Source organism: Notolepis coatsorum, assembly GCF_963971535.1.
Source record: "Notolepis coatsorum genome assembly, chromosome: 9".
NCBI lineage: Eukaryota > Metazoa > Chordata > Actinopteri > Aulopiformes > Paralepididae > Notolepis > Notolepis coatsorum.
The window spans coordinates 109,646,920-109,672,284 of NC_140173.1; the positions used below are offsets into that span (position 1 = coordinate 109,646,920).

The 25,365-nt window shown below is 42.5% G+C and overlaps 1 protein-coding gene across 1 annotated transcript in view; it reads left to right on the forward strand.

Moving 5' to 3' along the window:
- slc2a15a (solute carrier family 2 member 15a) overlaps nt 1–25,365 on the forward strand; it is a gene marked incomplete at both ends in the record, with an annotated part of 94,323 nt that overhangs the window by 42,251 nt on the left and 26,707 nt on the right. The window contains 5 exons of the mRNA XM_084321747.1: nt 5,899–6,059; nt 9,810–9,934; nt 10,366–10,511; nt 15,691–15,823; nt 21,669–21,856. Coding sequence (XP_084177873.1) covers nt 5,899–6,059; nt 9,810–9,934; nt 10,366–10,511; nt 15,691–15,823; nt 21,669–21,856 — 753 coding nt within the window. The remainder of the gene's footprint in view (nt 1–5,898; nt 6,060–9,809; nt 9,935–10,365; nt 10,512–15,690; nt 15,824–21,668; nt 21,857–25,365) is intronic.

Consider the following 25,365-nt stretch of genomic DNA (forward strand, 5'->3'; position numbering starts at 1 on the left):
GTGGATCTGCAGAAGCCACACTAGACAGTCCTTGTGCAGTTACCTCTCCGATGGCCTTTCTCTCCACATCGCCAACACGCCAGCTCCGTCGTGGGCCTGGTCTTCTCCGTTGGCGTCGCTCAGGCCTTCAGCACCCTCTCTCCCGCCTCCGCGGCGGCTGGGTGGGTATCTTCTGAGGCCTCGAAGTTTCGTAACTTGGCCTTGAACTTTCCCAACGTCATGTCCGCTGAACCGTGTGTTACCAGGAGTGTGAGCGGTTTGTACAGCTCCGGTAGTCCCCTCATCACCATCGCCATCATTAGCCCATCGCTTGGTGCTTCTCCTGCACTCTTCAATGCCGTCATGATCTGCTCAGCTCTGATGACGTATTCGGTCACAGTCACGGTGTGCCCCTTCTTCAGGGCTGTTAGTGCTATGTAGAGGGCCACGACTCGGGGTCTCCCTTGCCCGATATAATGCTCTCTCAACACTCTTTCTCTGCCTTTGTCTTTAGTGTCGCGGAATATCAGCCCCAAGCTTGTGTCGTCGAGCAGTGGTGCTAACTCACAGTATGCATCTGCATTACGCTTGTCGTCCAGGGCTTGTGCTTCTGCCGTCAGGTCTCCCGTGGGGGCCGTCAAGATCGTCGTCTTCAGTTCCACACCGTGCATGCAGCATAACATGCGCTCTTCCCAGAGCTCGTAGTCCTCTGCCTTTCCATTAAATGAGGGCCATTTGCTCCTTCCCTTGGTCGCCACGAGTTCTAAGACGGGGTTCTCCCCCTCGCCTCCGTTGGGCTCAGCAGGCTCCGTCTCCCCCGGTGCCGCCTCCCCGGGGCTCTGCGCGCTGCTCTCCGGGCGGGTCCGCTTGTGCTCCAGCAGCAGCGCGTCGGTTTATTATTTGCATGGTAAAGCAGCAGCACATGAGTTCTCCTCTCCGTGAGAGGCAGGTGGGAAAGAGGTAGAGGGGGAGGAGACATCTCCTTAAATACTCGCCACCTGGTGGCAGCATTAGTGGCTCCGCCTAGAGCGCCCTCTAGTGGAAACAGTTATGTACAGCCAGTGGAAACAGTTAAATACAGTTAGACAGTTACTTGCAATCCTACATAGAACCTCTAACTTTAACAAGCCAGAAACGGAAATGGGAAATGCTGAAATAATAACGTGAATTTTTCTAAAAGTTATAATTATTTTGTCTCATCTTGTTTTAGTCAACATAAATTAAGAGAGAATTCGTCATGGTTTTTGTAAAGTACATTTTTGTGTCCTCAGATGTAGTCAACTATAATGCATAAATAATTTTGTCACGTTAGTGTCACATGATCTACACGTCTCGTTGTCGTCAGGGGAAAAAGCTTCATTGACGACCATATTTATGTAGCCTGCCTTTCAATACATGAACTTGAATTCCATCATGTTTGTGTGCGGGACTCACAAGGCTGTTGTCACAATGGGTGGTACCGGTACAGACAGTAATAATAACAGTCCACACAATATCACGATCCATGCCATAGCCTATGTTCTATTAGGACATGATCTGTGACGACAAATGTTCTGATATCATACTCTGACAGCATGCCTATGATCAACAAAAACGCGAACTTGAATCCCATCATATACATAGTCTGTCCACTATCTAGTGTCATTGCAATGCGTTTTCTATTCTTTCTTATACAGTAAAAAGGGGGAAGAACACTATATTCATATGACTTGTATTCTGTATTCAGGGTAAGCACAGATCTGTGCGTAGAACACGTTGATGAATGAGGGCCCAGGTCTCCTCCCGGACGCCACGTCTCCCTGTGTGACTGTACCGGTGATAACTGCTGATTTGTGGTCCTGCGTGGATCGGCTTCGGCACACTGAGCATGGCACTAACGCCGCCCAGGGTTAGGGGTTGATGTAATTCTGACATTCTGATGTAAAGTGCTTTGAGTAGTACTAGTACTAGAGAAAGCGTTGTGGATTTGAATAATGACCTAATGACCTGACTCTCATCTCTCAAGATATAACGTTATAGGACCCGCTAGTCTCCATAGCAGTATCGATAAGCAGTATGGATTTTCGGGTTTCGAGAAATGTGGAACCGGGCCCATCTAACCGGGTCTCGATATCCATCCCTACTGTCTCTTTAGGCACCCCCAATTTCAGTTCGGTGTCTGTCTGAATTAGTATGTTAGAGAGATTGAGAGAGAGACAGTGTGTATGTGTGTGTGAGGGTGTGTGTGTGTGTGTGTGTGTGTGTGTGTGTGTGTGTGTGTGTGTGTGTGTGTGTGTGTGTGTGTGTGTGTGTGTGTGTGTGTGTGTGTGTGTGTGTGTGTGTGTGTGTGTGTGTGTGTGTGTGTGTGTGTGTGTGTGTGTGTGTGTGAGGGTGTATGTGTGAGTGTGTATGCGTGTGATTGAATGGCAGAGAAGGGGAGGGGGTGGGTTGAGAGTGTGTAAAGGGTCTGTTGTCATGTGGAATGTGAACTGAACTTCTTTATCTGCAAGAATGCAGCTTGGCCCATTGAGAATGTCTGAGAGTATATGCATCTATGAGGATTCAGTGCTAACAGCTAAATGCAAAGTGTATACAGCCTAAGGTTTACCGTTGGCTTCATTAAATGGGACATTTGTCAGACTGATCATTATCTAAAGACTGTATGTTGGAGTCTTTTGTGCCTGAAAATAGCTGAGGTTGCATACTTTCAGATGAGTACATGGGCTGGGTATCGACACAGATTACCCGATTCGAATTGATTCACAAGGTCCCGATTCGATTTGATTTAAATTCACTTACATTCTATATTGATTCTATTAGGCTTGATGCCGCTGGTTTCAGGGGCCAGCACCTGCCATTGTTTTCAAAATATGTAATATCGACAATTGAGTTTCAATAGTAGTTCAGCAAAAACTAGAAAAACTAGAAAATCTGTTTAGAGAAGTTCTTGACAGATCCACTGAAAAAAGCATGCATTTAAAGATCGATCATGAGATTTAAAAGATTATCTATATCGGATTGTTTAAATTAACAATTGGTTTTTCGTCCGAAGGCTTTGGTTTTGGTCAGGCTGGGGGAGTCTTCCTCGCCAGACGCCATGCTCTGCTTGATCATAAGATAAGATAAATAAGATGATCCCCTTGGGGAAATTCGGGTGTAAAAGCAGCATGGGGGGAGGGATAAAGGGTGGGGGATGCATAGCTTCACAGTCCTATACAGTCCAATATCTATATACACTATAGGTACACTTAAAGTATAGATACAAATACAATATAATATAAAAAAAAAGTACAAACACAAGATAGTCTAGTGATGAGAGTGCAGTGATATTAGTCTCTAGTGCAAAATACAAGATAGTCAGTACGGTGTCTCTAGTTCTCAAGTCCCGAGTTCTGACTGATAGTTCTGGCAGCAGATCAGGCCGCCCAAACCCTTTGTTTTATGGCTGCCGGTATAAAGGACCAGCCCAGGCTGTTTATATGCTTTGGGGGCAACCAGAGACTCTGTGGGAACCTTTTCATTGCACAGCATGGTGATGGCTGTTTCCAGAGCTTTAAGAAGCCTCACTATGTCCTCAGCATAGTCAGAGCCACCCAGAGTGATGATTTCACAGGCATTTCATTCTCACAACAACCGCTGCTACAGCTGCCTGCTGCTCAAGATAGCATCCGAGCATGTCCAGCGTGCTATTCCAGTGTCTCACATCCTCCATGATTAGTTTGTGTGATGGAAACTCCAGTAGTTTCTGTTTGGATGTGAATACAGCGGTGGCTGTGGAACTTGGGGTCAGCGTGTACAGACAGGAGCTTCTCATTGACTTTGCATTGGTTTGTGGCTAACTAGACGGAGCTAATATGAGGAACAGCATGGATTGTGCTGAGAAAGGACTTCACTGCTCAACATTGATAAGTAAGAAATAGGTTTCCGAAAAATCAGTACTAACCCTTTAAACACATTGTTGATTAAATAAGCAATGTAATCAGATTTAGAAAATAGTTTGGCATTGCAGATAAGATCACCCAACGTCACTAGCGCCAGTGTATTCTCTGCAACATCCGGTCATTTAGGGTTAGCAATTTGGTTTTTTCAAATTGGAACATTAACAAAACATACAATCCTTTGGTGAAACGCAATTCCTCCATTAACCCCACATGCAGTGTCAAGGACAACATTACTGGTAAACGGGAAGGGAAAACACCATAGGCACCATTGCCATAGCCCATAGGCGGGGGGGGGGAAAAGGAACTAGGGCTTAACGTCAAAATTACGTAAATGGACGGGAGGTCCCATAGGGTTTAGTTTAGCCAGCCTTCTTGTCACATGACCATCTCCTCCTACAATTGGTTAGTTTGATCCTCATCGGGCAACTCTTGGTAAATTGATTCGGAGACAGGTAACACAAATAAAGAGAGAGCGAGAGAGAGCTTGGGAATTCGATTAGGCTGTGACCTGAAAATGCCAGAGAGAAATGGGGGGGGGGGGGGGGGTTTGTTGTCTTATGAAGCCAGGATGACTTAGTCACATGATATGCCAAGGTGAGACAATTTCTAGTTGTGACACTGTGTTTTCCACTCGGTGAGTCATGAGTGAATGAAGTCATTGGTCATGTGGATCTTTGTAGTTTATATGATGAATGAAGCTCTCTCATTGGCCACATGGATGTTTGTAGTCTATATACTGTATGCTATGATGTGTTGTAGCCTTATTTGAGGCTTACAGGAAATGTATGTTTTGGTATACTAGTGATATTGTATGTCTGACTCCTTTTATCTGCCTACTATCCTCCTCTCTATCTTTCTATTGAACCTGTGTTTACTAGTATTCATTCAATCAGTCTTTAAATTAATTTAATCAAATCAAATAGAAATTGACTTACACTAAAAACCATATTCATGATTTCAATACCTCTCCTTTACTTTGTACAGCATTTACATATAACATACACTGTGTACACAGACCTATCTCAAGCCCCACCCTCACCAGCCCTAATCTGGCCATTTTTGTTTCTCCTATTAATGTTGTGAGTTTTTTCTACCTTCATTGAGGGTAAAGGTCAGGCGGTGTTGTCTCTTTGTAAGGTGGACCTGTAAAGCCTGTTGAGACATGTAACTAACTGTGTTAACACATTGGGTGCCACGCCCCTTCCGTGAAGTGCATAGGCTCATGCCACCCATTAACCATATGTAATTGATCACCTTGTTTGTAGAGCTAAACCTATTTGATATTATAGCTATGGATCCAATATCATTGTCAATTGACAGTATGAACCTTCCGTTCAATATGCCATAAAGAAATATTTTTTCCATCGATACGTTCCCGTTTTATACCGTGGTGAATATGAGTATGAATATGAACATGTTATATCGGAATGATCTGGGATAACTTCTTAACGTTAAATCCATTGGCGTTATTTGATCGCCATCTGGTAGATCATAAGTCCATTTGGCACACGCCATAACGCTATACAGCATAATGAATCCGGCGTCCCAAAAAGTATTCCATGCGATCTGGTGAAGCCCTCGCTTCAGGCTAACAGAAAAGTCCGCCCGGAGCGTTGTCAGTGTGACACCAGGTCTGCAACAGGGGTTACTGCATTCTCGAGACAGCACCACTACCAGGATCTGGCCGATACTGGACCTTCGGAGTCCCAATATGTCTTTTCCAGCCAAAATACAGCTCCGTGACATGAAATAGGATATTAATATTGAAAAAAAGGGGGGGAAAACGAGAATCTTCATTTCCGGCAATCAACCGCTGGGCCACAGAAAAAGGAAAATTCTCGTGAACGGCAACCAAAGGGTTAATGGGATATACAAATACACTTTTGACTTGACCTGAAACTTAACTTCCCTCCTTTCTCTCTCTCTCTCTCTCTCTCTCTCTCTCTCTCTCTCTCTCTCTCTCTCTCTCTCTCTCTCTCTCTCTCTCTCTCTCAACCAGTACATAAAAGACTTTTACAACCGGACCACCGTGAGTCGCAATGGGACCGGGATGAACGGAGAAGCCCTGACCCTCATGTACTCTCTGACCGTCTCTGTCTTCGCCGTCGGTGGACTGGTGGGGTCGCTCATGGTCGGCATGCTGGTCACACGCTACGGCAGGTGAGAGAGCCCTCTCTAGTCCTCTCTCTCTCTCTCTCTCTCTCTCTCTCTCTCTCTCTCTCTCTCTCTCTCTCTCTCTCTCTCTCTCTCTCTCTCTCTCTCTCTCTCTCTCTCTTACACGCAGACACATAAACTCACAAACATGTAGACCAGGGGTCCTCAGAAATATGGGGAATAGTTTAACTCCACTGTTGTTTCATTGACTAATTAGCCCAACGAGAGAATGTATAAGAATGACTAATCAGGTTTCACTCTCTCCTCTGTTCTCTGCCCAGCTAGTTGGTTATGACATTCTGGACTCATTTTAGATGAACAAAATCTTCTCAGATGGGGGTCCCTGCAGACAGGATCATGTTAAATGGGGGTCTGCAGCCTAATGTGTATCAATTTGGGGGTCTTTGACATGAAAGAGATTGAGAACCACTGATAGTGCACTCACGCCTCTCTCTCTCTCTCACACACACACAGCTAGATCAACAAAGAATGGATTGCACGGTGCTAATTCCACCCTTACTATTTTCATTCAATCAATCACAGCGCAGGTGATTGATTGAATGAACATTTTATTAACAGATTGCAGAATGGGTACAATACAGTACGGCTCAATACACACAATTGTTAAGGGGATGCAGACTAGAGTTCACTATGAATTGAAAATGGGGGACCCTGATGTAAACAAGACAAACGTCTTTCTCTCGTCTGCATCCCCTTAAAGGGGAACTCCAACATTTTGGAAAATTAGCTTATTTAACATCTTCCCTGGAGTTAGACAAGAAGATACATACCTTTTTTGTCTCTGTGCGTGCATTTTAGCTTTGGGAATAGACGCTCCGTTAGCATAGCTTAGCTTCATCACTGGAAGTGAGGCAGGACAGTAGCCTTACAGTGCCTTACAGTGTATTGCAAGGTCTGACATTGACCAAATTTGATATGCATGACCTTGGTGGGCTCTAGGTCAACTCCTGAAAAGGGGGTTAATGTCAGACCTTGCAATCAAAAGTTAGGGGGCGCACTGAAATTATGGCAAGGGTTATTAGCCCCCTAACCTTTGATTGCAAAGTTTGACATTGACCCCCTTTTCAGGAGTTGACCTAGAGCCCACCAAGGTCATGCATATCAAGTTTGGTCAATGTCAGACCTTGCAATACACTGTAAGGCACTGTAAGGCTACTGTCCTGCCTCACTTCCAGTGATGAAGCTAAGCTATGCTAACGGAGCGTCTATTCCCAAAGCTAAAATGCACGCACAGAGACAAAAAAGGTATGTATCTTCTTGTCTAACTCCAGGGAAGATGTTAAATAAGCTAATTTCCCAAAATGTTGGAGTTCCCCTTTAACAATTGTGTGTATTGAGCCGTACTGTATTGTACCCATTCTGCAATCTGTTAAATAAAGTCATTCGTTAATTTCATTAATTTCATTAATTTCATTCATTCATTCATTCATTCATTCATTCATTCATTCATTCATTCAGAGAAAGACTTTCGTCTTGTTTACATCAGGGTCCCCCATTTTCAATTCATAATGAATTGTAAGTAAGGGTGCAATCGATAGCACCGTGCAATCCATTATTTGTGGATCTAGCCCACAGGCTTTATTTGAATCCAATTAAATCAATATTTTGAGGTTCGATGCTTTTAGGACATCTCTGGATACCGTGGCCCATACCCATGGTTGGTTTCTGCTGCACCTTTTCAAAGTTCAATAAATTCATGATGTTTCCACAGTCTTCCAAAGTAATTGCGAGATTGTGTGAAATAACCATGATCTCAATATTGACCAAAATAATCACGATTGTGATTGAGATTTTTGATGCAATCGAGCAGCCCTAATACAAGTCATCCAACAAAGTTAAATAGCCTGAGAGGGGGAAATAATAATCATTATTGTGTGTCGAGGGTTTTTAGGGGTCACAAACCAAAAAGGTTGAGAACCACTGCTCTATGTTGTAAAGCGCTTTGTGTATGTGGTCATTCGTTCATTCATTCATTCATTTGTTCATTCGTTCATTCGTTCATTCACTCATTCACTCATTCACTCATTCACTCATAACCTTCTCCATCACCATACTGAACACGTCCTTTCCTTCAGCAGAGTGGAGTTTCAGTTTGACCACAGTAGTGGTTGCCCATGTCCTCCGTTGACCTCTGAGTGCTATTTAGTCCTTGGCTCTGATCTGTGCCGCCCCACGCCGGCCAAAGCCCTGTAGACTGTCTGCTTGTAGTGGTGGATGTTGGCCAGTTGGCATTACCGGCCTCGGAGACACTCCGCGGCATCTGGAGCTGTGTGGGCACTGCCACCGAACGCACCCTGACACACACACCTTCAAAACAGTGGTGCTTAAACACACAGAATACAAGCTAATGGTGGAACGGAACAGAAGTAGGTTGCTTATTGACAGTGAGTGAAAGCGACTCGCGTAGACACACACACACACACATGTGCACGCCTGCACACACAGAAACACACACTCGCATACACTTTAACATGAAACAGGTAGAAATGAGAGATGAAGGAATGAGGTATACACACACACAAACACACACACATGGGCACTAAAGGCATTAGAGCTTGGGTTCTTGAACTCAGCCCGAGACCCAAATTGAGTAAATTTAGTCTTGCCTGGGGATACCGGGCTAATTAAAACATAGTAGTAGTAGTAGTAGTAGTTCTGGTCTCGTGGGGACCCGTTTTGGGAGAGTTTAAGAAACACTGCATCATAGCAACCCTTCCTATGTATCCCTCCTCCGGAGTCAGAGCTTAGTTAAAACAATCTGCCCTTCCAGGTACACACTAGCTGCGTCCCCATCTGCCCTTCAAAGTGCACTACCCTTCAAAGTGCACAACTACAGAGAAAAGGTATTTTCTCAGCATCAACAGAACGCTCAATCATTCCCTGCTTTCATAGGACCTGTGTGAACATTTACATGCAAATGAAAAGCAAACGATTTACAATCCCATTTACGGCCTGATCGGTTTGATTGCGCAGCAGTGTTTTATGGCTAATCACAGCTTATGCCCAGCCTTCGGACTTTGTGTGCGCGTTTTATAGCTAATCAGGACTTATACAGGCGTACACGCCCATCACTCTGAATGTGTGTATATCAGTGGGGGTAGTTTACACATTCTTGTACTCAAACTAATATACTGAAGATGTCCTTGCTGTTTCATAAAACCTCTGGTTCATATCCTGTTTATGCACATTCATAACCTCTGCCTACTGCTCTGGTATTGGTTTAGAATCATAAGAGGAGGATGGGACACAATTTGTCACCCAGTGGTCAAGCGGAAGCCATTTTGGAACGTTTCTGTAATGACATGGACACACTCACCCTCCTCATTTTATAATTCTAGATCTTGGTAGAATAGTTGGATTATTGGGATGTTCCGAACATTTTAATGGATGTACAGACAACTGTTTAGAAATGGGATCTTATGTGCTCAGTGGTCAGAGCCTGGCACAAACTCTATGCCCTCATGATACTGTTAGCTGCTTAGGATTAAAGTGTCTACTAGGAATTGGTGATACGGCCTAAATTTCATAGCATGCTATATTCAGAGTGGTAACTAATGATCTATACCCACAGTATATTTGGGAATTTATTTTAGGAGTACAAGAGCTTGATGAGAACGTCTGTTTCTTGTCATGTTTACAGCAGGGCATCATTGTATCTGTGTTTCCGTGCGGTGTGTGTGTGTGTGTGTGCGTGCGTGCGTGTGTGTGTGTGTGTGTGTGTGTGTGTGTGTTCAGGAAAGGCACGATAGTGAATACGACGGTGTTGGTCTTCATTGCTGGCACTCTCATGGGCTTCAGCAGGATATGTGGCTCTCCAGAGATGGTCATCATTGGGCGCTTAATAACGGGCATCCACTCAGGTACACACACACGCTCTTATTTCATGATCAGGTCGGGATTCCTTTCCACCCTGTTCCAGGTGGGAACAAGGTGAAAGGGAATCCCAACCTGAGCAAAATACCCACTGTGTATAAATAGTCAATAGTGTTAGTGTTTTGGCCACAGAGGCATGTTTAATTGTTCAGGTCAACTTTAACACCATGCAGTTTATGGAGACAAGTGTATTTACTATACATGAAATTATTTTTCTTAAACAATTATTCAATTTTATGTCATGATGAATCAAACCAAAATCATTTTTGAAGCACTGTGAACCAAACATAAGCCTAGAATTCTGTGTATTTGTAAATAAAATGGTGTGCCCTCTGCCCTGCCTCTACTGTATCTAGATTGAATGCCATCTACTACACTGCAGGTATCATGGTGTCCCCTCCTCTGCTGCTCTCTGCAGGTATCTCTCTGAGCGTGGTGCCCATGTACCTCGGGGAGATTGCTCCAAAGAACCTGCGCGGCTTCCTGGGCCTCATGCCCAGTATCTTCATCTGTGTCGGGGTCTTCTCTGCCCAGATCCTGGGCCTGCATGAGCTGCTGGGGAAGGTAGCCACTTCCTGGAAAGACTCTCACTCTATATCTGTATTGTAGCTTTCACACTGGTTATTGAAATGGCATTCTGAGATAAATAGACTTTTTCAGATTCAGATTCAGAGTTTTATTTGCCACATGGAAGCAATACAATCATACAGTTTTCATACAAAATCATAAAATACAGTTCTACCATGGGCAAAAGGAGCAGGAAGAAGAATAAATCTTATAGTTACCTGCCCCCTATTCCTAAACTAAACGAGTATTACTTGATGGTAGACGTACAACCTAATTTACACAAAATAATAATTCATACCATATACAAAGAAACAAACAATCCACAGATTAAACAAAACAATTATTATAATAATAATAAAGAAGAAAAGAAAATATCTCACTATTCAGATAACATTTGAATTTCATACTGACTAAATATTTTCCGTATTTTTCTCCCATCCCAATTTAGTCAGTATGCCAATTCCCTTCCTGGTCGTTGCGGGCATTTTTCCCCCACTTGCCGGCCTAGGGAGGGTTGAAGACTATCACATGCCTCCTCTGATACATGTGGAGTCAGCCAGCCGCTTTTTTCACCTGACAGCGAGGACTCTCACTGGGGGAGTGTAACGCGTGGGAGGATCACACTACCTCCCCCAGATCTTTTCCCTGCTGAACAGGCGCCCCGACCGACCAGTAGGAGTCGCTGTTTACAACGACCAGGATACATACCCCACCGGCTTCCCACCCGCTAACACTGTCAATTGTGTTAGTAGGGACGACTGACCAAGCCGGAGGTATCGCTGACAGCTGGATTCGAACCCAGAGTCTCTGCGGTGGTAGGCGAGCGCTTAGTGCGCTGCGCTACCCAGCCGCCCCTAAATATATTATTTGTATAATTATTTTTGAATTGACAAACACTATTACATCCCTTAAGCTCGCTATGGAGAAAATTCCACACATTTACACCAATAACATAAAAACTTAAACTTAAAAAACTTAAAAATAACTAAATGAAATCACTCACTGCACCTCAGCAATTTGATTTAATACTGGAAAGTGTGACTAATAATGCAATATGTTGAGAAAATATATACAAATCAGTGAGTATGGGTTGGAATCGTCACAGACCTCATGATTCAATTTGATTATTTTGAAGGCAACAATTCCATTATCAAACAATTGATTCGATTGATGCATCATGATTTTTCATTCAATCCCAAATTATGGTAAAGGCAGTTTCAGTGAAATTGCATTGCTATGGAACCCACGTTTATTTCCTGTCCGCTCTGATGTTTTCGAACACTGCAACAGGAAATAAACCTGGGTCCATTTCAAATGTTTATGCTGCCAAGTTGAAATGGTCTCTTAAGAAAAGGAGTGTATTGTGTGTTCTTCCGCAACACACACAAGGACACGAGCATGCCACAAGCACACCACAAGCACGCCACAAGCACACCACGAGCACGCCACAAGCACCCACAAGCACACCACAAGCACGCCACAAGCACCCACAAGCACGCCACGAGCATGCCACAAGCACACCACGAGCACGCCACGAGCACACCACGAGCACGCCACAAGCACACCATGAGCACGCCACGAGCACACCACGAGCACGCCACAAGCACACCACGAGCACGCCACGAGCACACCACGAGCACGCCACAAGCACACCACGAGCACGCCACAAGCACCCACAAGCACACCACAAGCACGCCACAAACGATATTATATGACCATGCTTTTTTCACCTGACAGCGAGGACTCTCACTGGGGGAGTGTAACGCGTGGGAGGATCACACTACCTCCCCCAGATCTTTTCCCTGCTGAACAGGCGCCCCGACCGACCAGTAGGAGTCGCTGTTTACAACGACCAGGATACATACCCCACCGGCTTCCCATCCGCTAACACTGTCAATTGTGTTAGTAGGGACGACTGACCAAGCCGGAGGTATCGCTGACAGCTGGATTCGAACCCAGAGTCTGCGGTGGTAGGCGAGCGCTTAGTGCGCTGCGCTACCCAGCCGCCCCTAAATATATTATTTGTATAATTATTTTTGAATTGACAAACACTATTACATCCCTTAAGCTCGCTATGGAGAAAATTCCACACATTTACACCAATAACATAAAAACTTAAACTTAAAAAACTTAAAAATAACTAAATGAAATCACTCACTGCACCTCAGCAATTTGATTTAATACTGGAAAGTGTGACTAATAATGCAATATGTTGAGAAAATATATACAAATCAGTGAGTATGGGTTGGAATCGTCACAGACCTCATGATTCAATTTGATTATTTTGAAGGCAACAATTCCATTATCAAACAATTGACTCGATTGATGCATCATGATTTTTCATTCAATCCCAAATTATGGTAAAGGCAGTTTCAGTGAAATTGCATTGCTATGGAACCCACGTTTATTTCCTGTCCGCTCTGATGTTTTCGAACACTGCAACAGGAAATAAACCTGGGTCCATTTCAAATGTTTATGCTGCCAAGTTGAAATGGTCTCTTAAGAAAAGGAGTGTATTGTGTGTTCTTCCGCAACACACACAAGGACATGAGCATGCCACAAGCACACCACAAGCACGCCACAAGCACACCACGAGCACGCCACAAGCACCCACAAGCACACCACAAGCACGCCACAAGCACCCACAAGCACGCCACGAGCATGCCACAAGCACACCACGAGCACGCCACGAGCACACCACGAGCACGCCACAAGCACCCACAAGCACGCCACAAGCACCCACAAGCACACCACGAGCACGCCACAAGCACACCACGAGCACGCCACGAGCACACCACGAGCACACCACGAGCACACCACGAGCACACCACGAGCACACCACGAGCACACCACGAGCACACACCATGAGCACACCACGAGCACACCACGAGCACACCATGAGCACACCACGAGCACACCACGAGCACACCATGAGCACACCATGAGCACACCACGAGCACACCACGAGCACACCATGAGCACACCATGAGCACACCACGAGCACACCACGAGCACACCACGAGCACACCAGGAGCACACCATGAGCACACCATGAGCACACCACGAGCACATCATGAGCACACCATGAGCACACCAGGAGCACACCAGGAGCACACCACGAACACACCAGGAGCATGCCATGAGCACAGGGTGGCGTAGAACACAAAGAATAGTGCACTGGAGGCGTGTTAACATGCCCTTGTGCTTCAAATGGATTGGTTGATATGTAGGGCAATCAAATCCATATGTTCCAAATGCAGGATTCACTGTAATTTGAGTTTTCCACGTCTAATTTTGCTATGAAAGAAATTGGACACGAAAAGGTCACTGAAATCTGTACTTTACCTTCTAGTAACAGGAGGGTGAGGATTTAATATTTTCTTTGAACTTGAATACCATCCGGACATCAACTAAATACCAACCCCATACCGTGTTGGAGCATTGTGTGAATGTGTGAATGCGTATTCTGATGAAGAGACACCTAAAATCCCATTTAAATGTATCGAGGGGCCTTGATCTCTGCTTTGTTAGCAGGAAAGACAGGAAATATTATTCAAAATCAGTGTAGACATGTAGACAATCTCCAAACTACCCTGTCTAACAAGAATCCTGGAATCATAGCTGGGCCATTTGAAACACCTCACAAGTCATTAGTCCCTATGATGTTGGTCATTTGAAATGTTGACACATTGAACAGCACTGTTCTAATGTAAGACTTAGAGACAACTTTCAATACTCCTTGTGTCTTGTTTTATATCGATTTGGGGAGTCATGTGGTCATTTTAAGACCTGCATGGTTCTAGATTTTTTTTTATATGGTATTATACCATTTCTTTTTTACAAGATAGCAGGTTTATATGGTTCCACGGGAGCAGAGTTAAGCATAATTAATGAGATCTACGTTTTTACATTTGACCAAAAATAAGAAAAAAGTCATGCTGACTGTACCTAATGCAATTGAATCTGTACTTGTTTCCATGGTAACTACTACACAGTACCCATATGCCTCGGCATTTGAATACCAGTTGCAAGAGAATGCTGCAGAGCTGAGCTGATGATGTTATGAAACAACAATAGTCAAAACAACAGACAGAATACACTATTGCAATTGTTCTTGTTTGTTTTTAAACGTCATAGTTTTCATGTTTTTAATGTTTGATTCATAGCTACCTGAAAACAATGAAAACAAAGAAGGCGGCGAATGCCGAGAAAACTAACGAGAATGACACAAACGTCAAAGTAGTTGTGATCTTGTGATTGGTCAAAGTTTGCCGAGGCACATGGGTACTGTAGTAATTACCATGGAAACAAGTAAAGATTACAATATTAAAAAACACATTCTCTCGAGGATTAAATTAAAACATTTACCTGTATTGGTTGTAACAGTATAATAATTAAATAATATATACCTCTGTCAAAGATTATGAACCTACATAATACAGTTTGGCTGTAATAATTTAGTAGTTTTGATCTTCAATGTGGGGAAATCTAATATTTACTAATATTTACATAAACTCATAGGTTGTCAATTCTGAAAAATCTTCCTGCAAGTGTACTCAAACTTCAGTTTTGTATGTACAGTATGCCTAGTTGATTATTGTAAGCTTATTAGTTACCATGGGTTACTTTATTATTGCTTATTATAGCCTAGAGGGAACAATAGGCTAAGTAGGTTAAAGATGCAGTACAATGAAAATGGTGTTGTTCAATCTCATTGCATGTTTTAACCCTCTGAGACTCACATAGTTAAGTATGTAATGTAAAATGAGTTTCTAGTTAAGTATGAGTTTACTGAATGTGTTTCCTTCTGTTGCTGGACAAAGGGTTAAAATGTGTGACTGTCCCACACAAATTGGGATGTTTGGTCACCCAATCTATAAGATCTCAGTTGCCAACAAGCCAACTGCCTGTCAACCCATTACAACTTTGCTAGACCAAGAGTGAAACGTAACATTGATGGGATAATAAACAATACTAAGTAAAATAAAACAGCGAAAATGGTCTTTGGAAAGATTATATGAAGTAGGAAATTCAGGTTGTAGATTATAAGACGACAATAGAAAGGAGTTGTTTACAGACTAACTGTTAAATACCTTTAACTTGTTGTTTGGTGAATGGATAGAACACACACCAAGCCATCATGTTTGTAATTCTGATTCTGTTGTCATGGTTACAGGAAGAGCACTGGCCCCTATTTCTCTCACTAGTGGTGGTGCCCACCTTTATACAGCTGATGTTGTTGCCATGGTTTCCAGAGAGTCCCAGGTACCTGCTGATTGAGAAACACAACATCCACGCCACAATCACAGGTCAGTATGTCACACTCTCCTTTACTAGCACCATGCATTCAATTATATCATTGGATATTTAAAGGACCACATTGCAGATTGTGCACATCAAAATATGTATCTCATGGAGAAGTGTGGGCCATGAAAAAAAGCCTTTTAATGCGTCCTGTGGCTGAAGGGAGTGCAGACATATAGACCGACCCTTTTCACAGCAGCCATTTTGACTTGTCATAGATGGGTAAACAAAGGAATAACCATAGATATAGAATAATGAACCATAGATATAGAATATTCTATATCTATGATTACCCAATTGGTCACCCATCTATGACAAGACATAGTGGCTGCCGTGAAAAGGATCAGTGGTGAGGAGAATTGTCTGGTAAACCACACTGATATTTGAAAACAATTGCATTGAATAAACACAATATTTGGTGATCCTCAATTACGTCCTCATTTCAACAGACCTGCATTTGTTTGTACATGGTTTATTCTGCATTGTCTTCAATTACATCGTCCTTTCGAAGAGAGGATAGAGCAAAACCCTCTGGGTATTGCAGGTTGTATTGTTCGGGGCAGGGGAAAGCCTTCATAATCATAATGGAAAGTGCCAATCTCTGGCTAAAATGAACCAATTGGGGAAAAGAAATTATTGTAGTTGCCATGGAAATGTCACACACTAAAATACCTTCTTTCTCAACACTGAGGCTTTTCTATCCAGGAAAGTAAAGTAAAAGTAACCTTAAGTTAAGGGGTATCGTCGTGGAAATTATTGGCATCATTTCGGACACGTTCCTAGAATGGAAAACACTCAGACATCAGAGGATCACATGACTGATATGACGGATGCACTCTATCAGGTTCTTCTGTTTGTAACAGCAGCTGTTACTTTCTATTGGATTCTTCTGTTTGTAACAGCAGCTGTTACTTTCTATTGGATTCTTCTGTTTGTAACAGCAGCTGTTACTTTCTATTGGATTCTTCTGTTTGTAACAGCAGCTGTTACTTTCTATTGGATTCTTCTGTTTGTAACAGAAGCAGTTACTTTCTATTGGATTCTTCTGTTTGTAACAGCAGCAGTTACTTTCTATTGGATTCTTCTGTTTGTAACAGCAGCAGTTACTTTCTATTGGATTCTTCTGTTTGTAACAGCAGCAGTTACTTTCTATTGGATTATTCTGTTTGTAACAGCAGCAGTTACTTTCTATTGGATTCTTCTGTTTGTAACAGCAGCAGTTGCTTTCTATTGGATTCTTCTGTTTGTAACAGCAGCAGTTACTTTCTATTGGGTTATTCTGTTTGTAACAGCAGCAGTTACTTTCTATTGGGTTATTCTGTTTGTAACAGCAGCAGTTACTTTCTATTGGGGTCTTATGTTTGTAACAGCAGCATCTCTACTACCTTTTCTCAGGCTAGCTGCTCCATTAATTACGGAGCAAATAACACATATATTTAATATTTTTCTGTCAACAAGTAGCTATAGTTCCTAGTCCCTGGAAAGTGGCTCATGTACCATTACATAAAGGTGGAGATAGAAGTGACTTATCGACTTGAACTGAGTGAACTATCAACCAATCTCCAAACTACCCTGTCTAACAAGAATCCTGGAATCATTGGTAATTATACAATGGCATGCAAATTTCTTGATTCTGATTGGCTGAAACAGTCAAGTTAGACGTTGTTATTTCGTATAACACACTCCACGTGACCCCAGATCCCTCCCACAATGAATAACTTATATATATTTTTTTTTAATGAGACTGAATGAATCCGCCATAGATAGACAAATGGAAGTATGAATATATTTTGAACGAATCCTCCAAAAAATATACAGTCAACTGGAATATGTTAGTTCGTTACACATATGTTGGATTATGTAATTGGTTTGTCATGACCCATTGTGAAACAAAAGAAAAATCGCGGATAAAAAAAGAAAAATGGCCGTCACACGAAGCGATTTCACTGGATGTCCCAGACACAATGGAAGTATGGATATATTCGTAACGAATAATTAAAAAAATATACAGTCAACTGGAATATATTAGTTGTTTACACATATGTTGGATTATGTAATTGGTTTGTCATGACCCATTGTCAAAACAATAATAAATCGCGGGATTTATATGAAGTTTGTTGTTAGATGGCATGCTTTGTAGCACCTCCCTCTGCTTCTAGACACGGAGGCAATTTACATTTTTTGGACCTACTTTTTCTGTGGATGGTTTTGTGAATAAATCTCCATTATGCTTCAATTACTGTGTGTTTATTGTATAGCAATAAGGTTGGGTGAATTCGTCCATTGTATAAAAGCATTACATCACTTGAAGTTGTGTGTTATACTCATTAGATCACGCCTAGGGGGGTCTAACGACCCTCCGCTGCACGTCGGGCCTAACAACCACCCCTAGGCGTGATATAATGAGTATAACACACTCCTGTGCATGATGTAATGCTTAAATAACCAACTCGAAGCATTTCTCTCAAATCAATCTGTATTAAGCTCTCACCTGAAAGTCTGAAAGACTTCAGTTTGTGAGTCAGTCAGAGTTCTTACCCATTACAAAAGGATCAAACCCAGGTCCTGTCTTATTTACCATTTATATTGCTAATATTGTCTCATCTTTGAGTGGCTGTCAAGTTCACCTTTATGCGGATGACACTATTGTCTATTGTATTGCTGACTCTGTACAACTAGCCATTGAGAACCTGCAAATATCAGTTAATGCTCTGTAAGATGTGCTTATTTGTCTTAGGCTTGCACTTAATGCAAATTAAACAACATTCATGATGTTCTCTAGGGCTAGAGATATTTACAATAGCATAGTATAGTATAGTGTATAGTAGGGTGACCAAACGTCCTCTTTTGCCCAGACATGTCCTCTTTTCACGCCCTGTCCAGGGGGGTTTATAAATTCATGGAAATGTCCGGGGTTTCATTGTTTTTCAGTTTCAGTTTCAGTTTCACGGCCCTTTGCGAGCATCTGAAGGCTCGGGACTGCATTTTACAGAATTACAGAATTAATTACAGAATTAAATCGCTATTCGTTGCCGTTCGAATGCCATCTGAATTGCCAAGATCCGTGCCTCGGTTCTCGAGTTACATGCCGATATTTTACATGGCGCGCCAGATTATCACCCCGGACTCCCGGAGAAGCATGCAGCTGCAGAGCCGCAGAGCCAGCGGCGCTCTCAGGGCCACGCTCTGACGGCCACACTGTGAGGGCCGCTCAGCAGCGCCACCCACCTAATGGCTGAATTGGAGTATTGCACTGTGCGGGCACAGCTGCGAGATCCGCACAGGGCCAGAGGATGTACATACTGTATGAGTAAATTAACTATACTTTTGCTCACACAATATCTTGAATGAATGCGTTTATTTATTTCGAACATAAATTGAAAATAAATTATAATAAAAAACAAGTAATAAACAGATTGAAAAACAAACAAGCAGGAGTATAGGATGAAGTGTAAACGTATGTATTCCTACCCCCTTGATTGATTGATTGATTGATTGATTGATTGATTGATTGATTGATTGATTGATTGATTGATTGATTGATTGAAAACTTTATTAACAGATTGCAGAATGGGTACAATATAGTACGGCTCAATACACACAATTGTTAAGGGGATGCAGACCAGAGAAAGACTTTCGTTTTCAATTAATCATAACATTTATGACATACATGACATACAGATAGACAGTATTCAGTATACCTTCACACTCTATTATCTTATGCAACTCATATTCACTCCACAAACTGAAATATACATACATTGTTGAATGAACAGCCTGTTTCTTGAAGTTAGACTCTCTAAATTGTAATCCCCCTCTCTATAACAGAATTTTTGGATGTTACCCGGGAGTGAATTGTTTCGTGCTTTAAACATGATTTGTGCAGTCTTAAATTCAGCCAGATCCCAGAGTTTCATGGCATGTGATTTAAAAAATAGTGTGTTTGTGTTCCAGATATCCTACCTTATTGATAATCAAATCAAAATCAAATGTATTTGTAAGGCCCGACAACACACGTTAATGTCCCTTCAGGCCCATGTCCCTTCAGGCTATGGATTTGCTGTGTTTTCCAGCTTATACAAAAAATATATATATTATTTTGGAATATTGCAACTACTACACAAAAACGTGAGTACACAAGTTCAACTCATGTTCAGCCCTATGTTACTCATTAGCACTAAAATAGATTTCTCTTTATTGTGTACGAAACTTCAGAATGTTATCTTTCAAAAGAGACCAGGCTTATGCATGTGCTATAAGCATAAAGTATAAAGATAAGCTTTGCAAAAAAAGTATGCAGTCCTCAAGTTCAAGTAAAAAAAAAATAGCCACTTTTCTGGGCGCATGTTATGTGGTTAAATTTGGGATATTGCAACCACTGCAGAAAAATGTGAGTACACAAGTTCACGTTCAACTCAAGTTCAGACCTATATGCTACTCTATTTCATTAGCACTAAAAGTGATTTTCCTTTTTTGCATTAGTAACTTCAGAATGTTATCTTACAAAAGAGACCAGGCTTATGCATGTGCTATAAGCATAATGTATAAAGATAAGCTTTGCAAAAAAAGTATGCAGTCCTCAAGTTCAAGTAAAAAAAAAAAAAAAAGCCGCTTTTCTGGGTGCATGTTTCCAAGCATATGTTAAACAATAAAGACATCTTTGAGTAAACTTTGAGTAGAGATTCAAGATTCAAGAGGTTTATTCATCACATACAGTAGAGTACACAAGACATAGTGAAATGAAGGTGGCCATGCTCGCTTCGATTGTGCAAAGTATCATTAAGTATCTCGTGGCTGGGGCCAGCATGTCCTCTTTTATGGTCACCCTAGTGTATAGTATAGTATAGTATAGTATAGTATAGTATAGTATAGTATAGTATAGTATAGTATAGTATAATATAGTATAGTATAGTATAGTATAGTATAGTATAGTATAGCGGGAATGGGTCTGACATCATGAGAGTTACTGAATACAAATATCTTGGCATCTGGCTTTAAATGTACATTTAAATACTAGTGTGTGTGTTCCTGTGTGTCGCCCATCTCGCATGTTAATCTGCATGACAAATAAAGCCTTCTTCTTGATCCAAGCTATACAATGCTCACCCTCACCAAACTTCTCAAGAACAGCAAAAATAAAGTCCCATTCAATGTGGTTGAAGGCCTTCTCAGCAGAGAAACAAGAACCTCTGCCTGCAGAGGGGCCGAGCTGGGGGAATACAATACATTATACAGTCAACGAAGCTTAACAAACTGCGTTATCAAACTCTGCCTGCTCTGTCAATATAATTGACGAGAGAACCTTTTCCAATCGTATGGCAAGCATTTTAGCTAACAGTTTGGCATCCATGTCTAAAAGACTGATCATGAGAACTGATATTGATGCCTGATAAAAGGTGGGAGGAAAAGTTTTGGCCTCAAAGGCCTCATTAAAGGTGTCAAGCAGCCTTGGAAGAATTCAGAAGTAAACGATACGATACGAAGTTCATCAAATCTGGCATGGTTAGCCTCAACAACCCATCTGGGCCTGGTGATTTGGAGCTTTGCATACTTTTAATTGCTTGTGTTAACTCATCATGGGAGAAAGGCTCATCCAGGCTGGCTTTATAACTCTTCTATTATTGGAATTAGGAATTTATCTATAAGTTACTCATTAATGAGGGATCACCTTTGGACTTCGATGTATAGATATTTGTTTAAAAATATTCAAATGCCTTATTAATTCCTTGTTGGTCAGTACTGAATTTCCTCTATAAGTCTTGATGCGGCTACTTGACGTATCTGATGAGCCAGTAGGCGTATATTGGAGCTTATCTTATCTTAACCTCATTTTACCTTCCTCTCTCTTAGCTCTTAAGTGGTACAGGTCCAAGTGTAACATCCAGGCAGAGATTGAGGAGATGCAGGAGGAACAGCGCTCCCTGTCATCAGTGCACACGGTGTCGGTATGGGGACTATTGTTAGACGAGTCGGTCCGCTGGCAGGTTCTCAGCGTGGTGGTTATCAACATCGGCATGCAGCTGTCCGGCATCGATGCTGTAAGTTGACACCTTCTGTCTCTCACTAGTGTGTAGGAACAAGCAGAATCTTGACAAAGTTGATCAAATTAAGTCCTGAACACTATTCTTTGATTGATTGATTGAATACTTTATTTTGACACAATCGTAGGAGAAAAAAAATTTAAAAGACAAAACAATAACAGTGTCAACACGCTGGTCAAAAATGGATTCTCAAACATTATCTTGCATAATTGTAGTAATAGGGGTGTAACGATACATACATTTTCAGATTCAATAACATTTTTGATTTTGAGGTCATGATTTGATTTGAATTCTTTGAATTCTTTATGCATTCAAATGTATTCATACTACAGAGCTCTAATTATAGATTATATATACTGGCCAGTTTAGAAAAACACAAATCGGATATCGAAGTTGTAACCAATGAAAATTATCCTTAAACATTATACTTATAGTAGTAGTAGTAGCCATACCATACCACCAGTTAAACTGGTTAAACTGTTCCTAGTGAAGGATTTGATGCATTTGAAGCTATGGTTTGTAGTGCACTCTTGTATCAATTGATCTGACAATTATATGATTTATTGTGCAGCTTGAATGAAAGTCGCCAGTGTGTGTCTGTCATGACCGTATTGTGGACATTGTGTCTGATGCGGTACGGAACATATCACCATCTAGTGCAGCAATGTACAAACATGCTAGAGTGCAACCAGAGTGGTTTGGCCTTACCAACGACGTCTTTGCTAACATACCAAATACACCGGATGTTGTTTTTGTTGACACCAGCCACAGGGAGGTGCTGGTCATAGAAGTAGGCTGTACCTTTGATCTGTACATGGACCAGGCCTTCCGGGACAAGTATATCAAATACCAACCACTGCTTAGTGTGATGGCCGACCTTGGGTATAGGTGTAGATATAGTGTACTTGTATTCGGAAGTCTTGGCGATGTATACAAATGCACCATGACCGGTCTGAGAATTGCTGCAATGTCTAAAAGAAAAGCCAAACAAATTGCGAAATATTGCTCTGTCTCAGCTATTATTGGCAGTCCAGGTGAACCATTGTCTATGTAGGCTTAAGAGGGTTAAATTATGTAAATGTTGGTACAACCTCCAACTTCAGATGAGTCAGAGGTCATTCCAAGTGTTGTGGGCATCAATAGAATTATTTTAATTATAAATAGAAGTATTTATTAACTGATCGTCTAAGTTCAGAGCTCACATTGCTACACAGGGACCCTAAGAACCAGCCAGTCGCTAGAACATTCAGTAGAATAGGAACCAAAATTACATTCTAACAACATAAAGATATAAAGAGCTTTAAAAATAAACAAATAGCCTACCAATGTTTTTTGCCCCTGTCAGAAAGGGCCAACCTACCTTATCATAAAGGACACAATGGTGATGGTTTGGGGTTTGAAGCTGCAGCGTGTCTATAAATCACATCGCCACAGTCTAAAACGGACTAAACTAAGTGACGCTGACGCCAAAACGCCAAACAATGTTATGACAAAACTGAGGGCTCAAGAGCCTGGCTATGTTGACCCATGGTGTCTGTCCGTTTATGTCTGTTTTTAATCATTTGTCAATGAGGAGTATCTGTTTGTTGGACAGGGCTGATGACGTGTCCATCTCTGCAAGGTTCGTAGAGGATGAACTTTTGGAACTGAAGAATATGTTACCACAGTTGTTGTGTCTGCAACAGCACGATTACGTTTGGTTTCTAATTTAACTTCCGTCAAATCTCTCTGCGCTCAGTTGCCCGCCCTAAGGCACAGACAGCAGAGAGCAGCACATACAGACTCTCCTTCGCCCATTCATCTTTACTCGTCCGCTTGTTTTTCTCTCATCCTTTCTTCCTTCATTCTTTATCTCCTTCATTCTCATCCAACATTTTACCTTGCATTCCACACCTCCCTTCCAACAATTTCTCAACCCCGCCCCCCCCCCCCCCCCCCCCCCCCCCCCGAACCCCCCCCCCCCCCCCCCCCCCCCCCCCCCCCCGAACCCCCACCCACCCACCTTCACCAGCGCCCTCATCTGATTGATCTAGCTTATTAGACAAAGACACTAAAAATAAAGCAGGACTAAATGATCCCTCATCTTTTTATAAGCCTCGCGTGGTCCAGTGAATAAACCCAAAACCTGGTGTCATCATTTTTACACCGATACGATTAGCCAAATCCCTTTCGGAATTATGCCTCCGAGATTCATTAATTATTCAAATGATTACCGGGGCACCGGGGCCAGAAAGTGCACACTCTAACCGACAGAGCTTGAACTCATTAGCACCCTCCTCTCCTGGCTGTATTTTTAGCTGCTAATTAGCTCACAATAGATACACAGTGTGGGCCGGTGCTGGAAGATGCAGGTAATTATTTGAATACTGATGATGATGATGATGATGATGATGATGATGATGATGATGATGATGATGATGATGATGATGATGATGATGATGATGATGAACGATGATGATGATGGTGGTGGTGGTGTTGATGATGATAATGATGATGATTACATTTACATTTAGTCATTTATCTGACGCTTTTATCCAAAGCGACTTACAAGTTCTGTACGACAAGTCATCAGGAAGGGTACAACTCTATCAGCTGAGTAACAATGTTCATCAAAGTGTTGCGTGTTACAGTGTAGGTTAGTTTATTAGGACAAGTGCATGACAGTAAGGTTAAGTTAGGGTTAGGTCTTTTTATTTTATATATTTTTTTATTTCAGATAATGGTTGAAGAAGTGTGTCTTTAGTCGATGGCGAAAGATTGGACGGGTTTCGGCTGTCCAAACTGTGGTGGGTAGTTCATTCCACCATTGTGGGGCAAGGACTGAGAATAGGCGACTTCTCTTTGATGACCCTCCGGGAGCTTGGATAGGAGTAGGTCTGAGGCGGCCAGAAGATGCAGAGCGTAGGGGTCTTCAGGGTGTGTAGTTGGAGACCATTGACCGGAGGTAGGCGGGATCGGTTCCCTTTGCCGCATGGTATGCTAGGTCGAGGGCCTTGAAGCGGATTCGTGCAGCAATGGGGAGCCAGTGCAGGTCCCTAAGAAGTGAGGTGACATGGGCCGACTTCGGTAGGTAATGCGTTCTGAATGAGTAGAAGAGGCTTGGTGGCAGTGGCCGGGAGGCCAGCTAGCAGTGCGTTGCAGTAGTCGAGGCGGGAGATGACTGTTGATTGGACGAGGAGTTGGGTGGCTTCTTTTGTCAGGAAGGGGCGGATCCTTCTGACGTTGCTCAGGAGGAATCTGCAGGTTCTGGTTGTCGCTGCGATGTGAGCAGAGAAGTTCAACTGGTCGTCGAGGACAACACCAAGGTTCTTGGCGGTCGGGGACGCGGTCACAGCTGCATTCTCGACTGTGATGGAGAGGTCAGGGGGGAGGATTTGGCCGGCAGGTGGAGCAGTTCTGTTTTGCTTAGGTTCATTGGAGAAGTGAGCTTGTCACTGAAAGGTTGCCGGTTCGATCCCCTGAACCGGCAGGAAAGATCTGCACAGGGAAGTGCGCTTGAGCAAGTG